This window comes from Mya arenaria, chromosome 4 (assembly GCF_026914265.1).
Source record: "Mya arenaria isolate MELC-2E11 chromosome 4, ASM2691426v1".
NCBI lineage: Eukaryota > Metazoa > Mollusca > Bivalvia > Myida > Myidae > Mya > Mya arenaria.
In genome coordinates this window covers 9,036,191-9,045,065 of record NC_069125.1, presented here as the reverse complement: position 1 = coordinate 9,045,065, position 8,875 = coordinate 9,036,191, and the positions used below count along the sequence as shown (strand labels likewise).

Below are 8,875 nucleotides of genomic sequence, written 5' to 3'. Positions count from 1 at the left end.
CTCCAGAATCAACCACATAAGATTTAAAATACAGCTATTCTTATACAGTAGCATTATTTTTGGTAAATGATTGTATGCAAATTATTGTCCAAACAATTGTCCATTAATAGAACATGGGGAAACCAGATTTTCCGACTTTCTTAGCTTTCAAAATTACCTCCCAGTCGGGCCAATAAGACTTGAGGAAACTGCTGAAAACAAGAGGCCCAAAAGGGCCTATGCTCTACTGGCATGGCTTTTGTGGTCATATCAATCCAGAGCATGTATGTATGGGCAAAAGGCAACAGACATATACTTTATGTTTTGTGTTTGGGTTACCTGAAAACGTAACACGTTCAACATCTGAGCCCAGAAAGTATTGTAAGCAGATTAGTTGCATGAACTATTTTAATATGTGCCAAGTAAAAGTCATCTGACAAAAAAAAAAAAAAAAATCTTTCAAAACTGTACTCATAGTAAAAATTTCTGTAGTTTTAGAAGTTAAAAAAAGTTGGTCAACAGGTCAAAGTCAAGGGCATCCTAGGACAACATTGATCAATTTGAACAAATATTCACAATCAATTGTGCTGAGATGGATGCACGAACACACACAAAGATTTTCAAACCTTTCCAGATTTATGTTGACCAAACCTGTGAACCCTGGGTGTGGCCAGTAATGACACCAGGTGCATAACTTAAACATTCACAACCAATTTTGTTAAGATGAATGTGCAAACTACAGAACTTAAAGCTAAAAAATGGCCTTTGGGCTTTCAACAAGAACAAGGCAGAGTAATTCACAAAATAAGTTGCAGAAGCAAAAAGCAAATTGTCTCTCAAAATCCTAGACTTGCAAATTGTCTCCCTTAACTCTAGACTTTAATTTACATGTACATGTCAACTTGGCTAAAAATAGAATTCGCTCATGCAGACCTGGCTAAAAATAGAAAGCATTTCTTTAAAACTTTCATGGCCTATAATCTAGGCATTTATGGACGGATCTGGCTGGTTTCCGAGCTCTAATGGATATCTATATACTGTACAAGTTTCATCGAGATACAATCAAAACTGAAGACTGTATCGTGTTCACAAGCAATTGTTTACAGACGCACGACCGCACAAACTTTCATGGCCTATAATCTAGGCATTTATGGACGGATCTGGCTGGTTTTCGAAAGGAACCGAGCTCTAATGGATATCTATATACTGTACAAGTTTCATCAAGATACAATCAAAACTGAAGACTGTATCGTGTTCACAAGCAATTGTTTTAAGACACACGACCGCACGGACGCACGACCACAAGGATGCACATACTACGTACACATTACCATCGCATATGCCTTTGGCCAGTAGAGCTAAAAACTAGACTCAAGATGTCAACTCTAGACCCGAGTCTTCATATGAGCTCTGATCAGAAAGAGGAATAAAAACCAACAACAACCATTTTCCAAAAAATAATTTCTTAACAATTGCAATGTACATCAATGATACAAAAAGAACTGAACACTATACATGTATTTCTATGCATAACATAGATGTTTAAACAGTAACTTCATAGTAAATCTATAAACAATATTCATTATGATTTCCATAACCATAACAACATTTATGTTTTAATAGGAAATTACCAGTTTATTTCTTAACGAAAGTGTAATGTAGAAACTATCACTACGTTGGCCTTCATTTACATGTTTCTGACAAGCAGAATTACAAGACTAGTTTATACTATGAATTCGAGTAAGAGCAATTTGTTGTCAATAAAATTTTGAAAATCTGTTCATACAGCACCCTTTATTTACTTGCTAATCTGGAAGACAGACTTTTCCTTAAATCCAGAACTTATAAGATAATAGCTACAAAGGTTTATCACTAAACCATACCAGAACGCAATTATTTATTCAACATGAAGCTGTTGATATGTTTCATTTAACAGCAGGAATCAAGGGTCTGTTTGAGTATGTCAGATTCATGTCCAGAGCAGGGTTAAGGGGCTCAGATCCCCTTTAAAATTGTTTTCCAATTCATTTCTGTTTATTTTAATTTACTTCCTTCTGTTTTTGATGCAAACATCTGAGCAATAAATAATCATTACAAGATGGCATGGTCAAAATCGGTTTGGTATTTCATCAGCCCTGAATTATCACTATACAATTGTCTAGTTAAAAGGTCATGTATGGTTTGTTTCCATAAAAAATGTGTATTTATTCAATAAATTGCTATAAGATGACGATGGAAAGCCAGTTACAGCTATTTATAACAACGCAGTACATAGAAGTATAAATTCTCTTTCTACTTCAATATCTTATTTGAGATGACTCCATTCTTGAAAAGGCCTAAAAATGTACAGAAACAATTAAAAGTGTAGTTTCTACATCTACATTCAAATCTACAGGCTAAGACCAGAGGTCTGATCAAAACAAGGTCATTAACAAAATAAAGACAAATACACATACTATATAATTTGTGTTTTTTTAAAGAGACAAAATTTCACAGAAATCCAATGCTGTAGTTATGGTGTAAGGTTTAATAGAAATCCAGACATTTAAGCAATTTACTAAGATCATCATCATCATCATCATCATCATCATCATCATCATCATCAATTTATACATCAAATGATTAAATGTGGAGTAAGTTAACAATGCATCTCCCTAAAGCTGCTTCGCTTTTTATCAAACAATAATTGACAAAGGTAATATAGCGTTACTGACCTGGTAATAATTCCATCCAATAATTTACGGATCAATTATTTACTATGATAGCAAATCAAATCACATATCCTCAAATGTTAGTCGAGTTAAATTCAACCATCTATGAAAGAATGCATTATTGTGTATTACGAAATCCACCCAAACGTCTATGCCATGATTCTTGTAAATTTACCGAACTAGCATAGCCATAAGTCCAAGTTGATAAAATCTAAAACATGTACATTGTCACATGTGCCATGTAACCATACACAACTAGATGCAAGTCTCAGAGAGCAACAATGTTCATGAACTGATCTCCTTCATTTTATGCAGTAGTTCATCAGCATCGTCTCCAGTCTTCACTCGGATTAACATGGGGATAGGTTTGTCCTCTGGCATTTTCGGGATGGGCGGGCTGACAACACACATGAGATTGACGTTGTTCTTGCCTTGTCTAGACATCGGGGTTGTGTCCACTAGACGAATGTTCAGTAGAATGTTTCCTGAAATCATTATTACAGCAACTTAATATTAATACCAATACGGCAGGGTTTTCCCTTGGATTTCCTGCTAGGAGTCGTGTGACTATCACAGATGACAAGTTTGGGGTTTCAGAGGCCGTATTCAATAAGCATCTTAGTGAGAATATCATTATTTTTGACAACGATTATTTTAAATACCCGCTACTTTTCATCAGATATGCATATATTGTTTAGACCATTTTCTTGCAAATTTTCATATATTTGGTGTACAAACATTGTTCGTTTTCTTAAAATTTAAATGAGAAAAAAAGCAATTTTTCACCAAGTTGAAAAATGTAACTTAGATGCTTAAATGAATACAGCCCCTGGTTATTATATTGGGTCCAAATAATGAATATGACAGTTAATATGCAATGACAGCTTATTTGGGGGTCCCGGGAAAGCACAGAAAAACTCAGGGATGATAAAAGTTCAGGAATAATCCTGAAATCAGGACTGACAGTTTTCAATTTCAGACTATCGTAGTTGTTAAAGTATCTTAAGATAATAAGGTTACTAAAGATATGGTTATAAACAATTTTAACAGGGGTCGAAGCCCCTACACCTTGATTTTGCCTAATTCCGCTGAGGGCTATTCCATTTAAACATATAACCCTAGGGGGGAAGGCACTTTTGAATTATGCACCAGCTATACAGAAGCAAATTAACCTTTATGGGGTCCAAATTGGCAAAAAAAGACACCCACCCGTATACTATTTAAATAATTGCCTCCCCCCCGGGGTGTATATATTTTGCTGGAATAGCCCTGAGTCTTAAAGTATATTTTCAGGATTGAAATTTCTTATCTGTTATACTTATCTGTTATGCATTTAGCCTGATTTTCTCATACTATAAGTAGTCACTCAGGATTGAAATTTTAAATCTGTTATCACCAAAGTTTGTTTGTACATTTCCGAACTCACGCTCCCAGAAAACTCACCTTTTGTAACCACATTGTTTGATCAGAGATCAACTCGCTTCTGTTACAAACACACACACCACAGAAAAACTCAAACATCATTCTCAAAAACAACTGGTGAGGCCTTCAAATAGGATTTTTATCATCCCTGATTAACACAAAGACAGATGCCACACTTGAAGGCATTTATTCCTTCATTAATTAAAAAATGTAAAAAAGAAAATTTAATACTTTAATGAGCAAGAAAATTTGCAATACAGACATTTGGATAACTTAGTTGGCAACAAAACAAATTTTGAGACTGAAAGGGTAAAACTGAATGCTTCATAAAGTTTTAAATGTACATGGACTAACCAAGAGTGGTATCTGCTCGGACCAGCAGCTGTGCCTTCCCATCGGTCTTCTTGAGATGCAGGAAGCCCACGCCTCGGTCCTTCCATTCCCCGTCTTTCTGGTAGAACAACTTACACCTGAGGATGGAACACTAGCAGATGAAGCAGAAGGAGAATTTACAGTGACTTTTCTTACATTTTTTTCATTGGCTTCAGGTCGCTTTGAATTGTGCGAATAGCCACACCAAACAATTTAATTTCATGATTTAAAAAAAAATGTGAAAAGACTGCTAGAAAATTACTTAATAGTCATTGAAATTAGACTCATGGATTAACATGCCTGAATGCTTGCTCTCCTCCTTTAAATCACAAGATTGATCCTATTTTGGGTAAACAATTAACAAATTTCCATCCATCAAACAAGAATCAATCACATTTCAAGGTAAAAAGATCAGATGATTTTATTAAAAACATATTCTTCAGATTCTATACAAATTTGTCATCACATTAAAAATAATATATCCCTGAATCCATTGATTTCTTTTGAATCAATAACTACTGAAAAACATATTTTACTGTTTTTAACTAAAGAGATCATAAATCCAGTATAACTCACAAGAGAAGTTAAGACGTTAAAGTCTCCACCTCCTACCCAAGAGGTTATGGGTTCTACCTTACCAGGGTTATGTTCCCTAGGCCTTTTAAAATCAAGAAAGCAGACTTCAGGGTGATTCATATCAGCTAGCAACTACCTTTAAAATAAATAAAAACTTAAAGAACTATAACTCACTTCTTGCTGTACAGTGAGCCCTCCTCCTTGTGCTCAACTGTTTCCACCACGGGCGGCACATACCCGTCCTCATCATCCCCCTTTGCTCCGTCATCCTTACTCCCTGATGCATTTTGCTGCGACCCCACAGCAAAACTGAACCCTGACCCAGAGGCAGTCCCCAGGGGCTGGCTTGTGGGTTTGAAGCTAAATGCGGGGAAGCCTGCTCCAGAAAAGGTGGAACTATTCGCTTGGAGTGTGCCCATACCAAATGTGAGCCCCGTCTTGGGCATTTCCGTCTTTTCTGCTTCCATGGGCTTCACTAGTGGGGAAATAAAGATATAATTGTTATAACACTTTACCATGTAATGTTAATAAGCTCAATAAAAAAACATGCATCATAAAATTTTATCTTTATATACTGAAAAATCCAAGAGGGTTGTCTAAAAATGTAACATTACTTGAGCTACAACATTTCTTTCTCGTGGCTAGGAATAGAACCAGTGTTAACATGAATAACTTTATTTAAAGGTTTTTTATTAAAATAATTCCCCCCATACACACAAAACTTCATTTCTTTTAGAGGTATATATATGTAGCAGAAATAAGGGGAGGCATAAGTGTTACTGTAGAGTCATGTGCTGTGTAAATGTTGCAAAATAATTCAATAGTTTTAATTAAAATACATATATGTAAATACCTAAGTTCAACCTTTCGAAAATGGCATTTTACTAAAATAATAAGGAACATCACTGTGAAAAAGTGACAAGTGATTTTTGGTGCCAATTAAAGCCCCATTCACAAACTACAAAAGTTTATAGTTAACCCCTTTTTTAGTGTACAAAAAACACCCACAGTCTTTCTTTATGGAGGAATTTGTCTTCCAAATTGGACCAAAATAACCTTGAAAGAGGCATCGATATTCAGCAATATACTGTTACAAGTTAGAACCCAGTTATAAATATGAATGTGAATCTTAATTTCATATCATGGCACAACAATACATTTATATTTGATATTATAATTCTAAGAGTAACTAATATGACTTGCATTCAAAATAACACTTTTCCAACAACCCCAGACCCCACTCCCCTACAGTGGAGATAGTCTTTGTCTTTGATGGGTCTTTGACAATTGTGACAAACTTTTCCTGAATGTCTTGACATGGTAATTTGTTTCATTCTCTTTAAGTACGGGTACTTTAAAGCATGTACACAATTTAGAGTTAAAGCTGAGAACTTATAAAATGGTGCTACACCCTGTCCTTTTTTGGTAGCAACCATCTGCCTCAAGGAGAACAGCCTGGACACCCTTCAGCCATCATAGAATGAAATGCTTAAGACTGTCAAACATTTCTTTTGTTTCAATCCCCAATAAATAATGTTAACTTCTATTTTAGCTAATTAGGTTACTTAATTACCGGACTCCTCCTTTTTCAAAACTTTGCTGCTGGATCCATTGGATTCAGACTTTTCTCTGTCTTGTTCCAACTGTTTTAAATGTGTATCATAGTCTTTAAATATAGGTGTAAGTATACAATAAGGATTCTTATCCAAATGTGTTTGTATCCAGTTCAATACACTCATATTTAATGATTTAAGATTTGACAAATAAGCTGTTCGATTTGGTGAGTCACTAGCTCTGTTGTGATTTCCATTTGCTGACTTTTCTTCTGCGCTTTCTGTAGTCTCATGGACAGTTCCTAGTTTGTCCTTCTGCTTCTCAGCTTCAGAGATTTTTGACTCTGTTTTGAACATTCCCCCAGAAAATAATGGTGTGCTAGTTTGTGTGGGTTTGAAGGCAAATCCCCCAAAGCCAGAAAAGGCTGACTTTCCACCACTCTGAAATCACATGCAAAATAATACTTAGTTCCTTTTTTGGTTTCATGTTAGTAACATACATTTAGTTGAAACTAATTATTTTTCACCAATTGAGATGGTAGTCACAACAAATTATGCCTAGAGACTCGTTGGTATTATGTTCTGTGACATAAAGAGAACATCGGATTTACATTTATTATATATGACCTTTTCAGAGCATCTAAATGTAATTTGTGTATTATTATTTAATGATTCAATATATAAATCATATGCTGCTATATCAATGAAAAAACGCAAGGAGACATGATGCATTATGTCCCATTTACAGACTGCAAATCATCAAAATAGTGAAGGACATTAACATTGTTTCTGTGTCCAGTTCATTGAAAGATCATCTTCAGTGTAAAAATTGAAACATGGACATGCACATATCATATGATATGTTTTTGTATTGCATTCATATTACATAGCTCATTCAATGGCTGGTATGGTTGGCCAGTTAAAAATAAAAGCAATTCCAATATTTATTAAAACAGTGTTTTTTTGACAATATGGGGCCCTAAGTTTTTGTTTTAGAAATGGTTTTTGTAAGAAAGAACAATGTTTTCTAAAAAAAACAAAACTTAATAACATTTTGCAATCATTTCTTTTTAAAAATATATATATATATATATATATATATATATATATATATATATATATATATATATATATTTGTTCATTTTTTGTTGGAAAAAAATGGAATTCCCAATTTCAGTGAAAATGATGAATATTGCACCATTCCCCAAAAAAGAGAAAAATAACACAGTAAAAATACTAACAGCCTCATCAGCAGTCCGCCTCTTTGCTTTGATGATTTGTCTCCCTTTCAAGGCATCTTCAGTTGCTTTCTCAAATGTACCTGCCTGAAACATCATAAGAAAAGACAAAATTAAGATAAACTATGCTGCACTTAAATGTCTTAAATAAAGTCAGCAAATGGGCGGATCTAGTATTCTTTCCTATCTAACAAGCATGACAATTTGTAACAAAAATTACATGTTATCAGCAAAAACAAGAACATTTGTTCCGACTTTTAATCTTAGTTTAACACATATGCCAGGTATAAAACAATAATTGCATAACAGATAATAATGCATTACTTCTTCTGGTTCATCTTCCTGATCCCAGTTACGGTCAGTCAATTCAGAACTAGCTCCCCTCTTTGCCATCCTTTCCTACTGAAAGGGAAATTATAACTGGTAAAGCCATAACAATGGTTGAACAGTGGGAGTAGGGGATTGAAAGATCAGCAAACAATACAGCCAAGATTAGGGACGATGGCCCAGGAAAGCAGAGGTTTAGGTACAAAAAAAAGAACAAACAGATTGGTGAACTAAGATAGGTTTACCAGTGTTTGCTAGCCATTCAATATAGGCCATAAAATCGTTTAATCTTTAAATATCATGCACTGTAGTATAGATAGTGGGTGGGGTAAATATGACCAATAATGAAGTTTAAGTAACTAAATTCGAAGTGTCTACACTTCAGTCTTTGGCAGTGGTAAAATTTATTAAAATATTTTATAAATACAAATGGGTCAATGCATGGTAAGAATTACATCAATAAGAATTTCTTGAGTAAAGTTTAAAGTGCTGATTTTTCTCTCAGACACACTGACATCCGGGGATTTTAACCGGCGCTCAGACATTAACCTAAGAAATAGAGCCCGGACTGAATTCAAATTTTGGTTAATGAATCGATTAAAAAATACACACCTTTAGATTTAATTCAGTTAAAACACTATTTTTTGTTTTTTTTTTCTGGTTGATTTTAAGATCTTGGATGCATATAAGCAAAATA

The 8,875-nt window shown here is 34.4% G+C and overlaps 1 protein-coding gene across 2 annotated transcripts; it reads right to left on the bottom strand.

Annotated features, from left to right (window-relative positions):
• Positions 1-1,423: 1,423 nt before the first annotated feature.
• On the bottom strand, positions 1,424-8,738 carry LOC128231292 (nuclear pore complex protein Nup50-like). 2 transcript variants are annotated; one of them, XM_052943921.1, is made up of 7 exons: positions 8,634-8,738; positions 8,176-8,250; positions 7,855-7,938; positions 6,634-7,054; positions 5,235-5,535; positions 4,467-4,582; positions 1,424-3,175 (listed from the first exon to the last, which is right to left on the bottom strand). In XM_052943921.1, exons 1-7 carry the CDS (start codon positions 8,721-8,723, stop codon positions 2,976-2,978), a joined length of 1,287 nt encoding a protein of 428 aa, XP_052799881.1. In that variant the 5' UTR covers positions 8,724-8,738; the 3' UTR covers positions 1,424-2,975. The 2 variants fall into 2 exon arrangements, with proteins under 2 accessions (XP_052799881.1, XP_052799882.1); XM_052943922.1 differs by having other exon boundaries at positions 8,176-8,253; positions 8,634-8,714.
• Between the last annotated feature and the right edge of the window lie 137 nt (positions 8,739-8,875).

Coding starts and splice junctions, on each gene's coding strand:
- LOC128231292 (XM_052943921.1), bottom strand. CDS start 8,723: ATGTCTGAGCGCCGGTTAAAATCCCCGGATGTCAGTGTGTCTGAGAGA. Junction 8,251..8,633: donor CTCAAGAAATTCTTATTGAT/GTAATTCTTACC, acceptor CCCTTTCAGTAG/GAAAGGATGGCAAAGAGGGG. Junction 4,583..5,234: donor GGCTCACTGTACAGCAAGAA/GTGAGTTATAGT, acceptor TTCCATCCTCAG/GTGTAAGTTGTTCTACCAGA.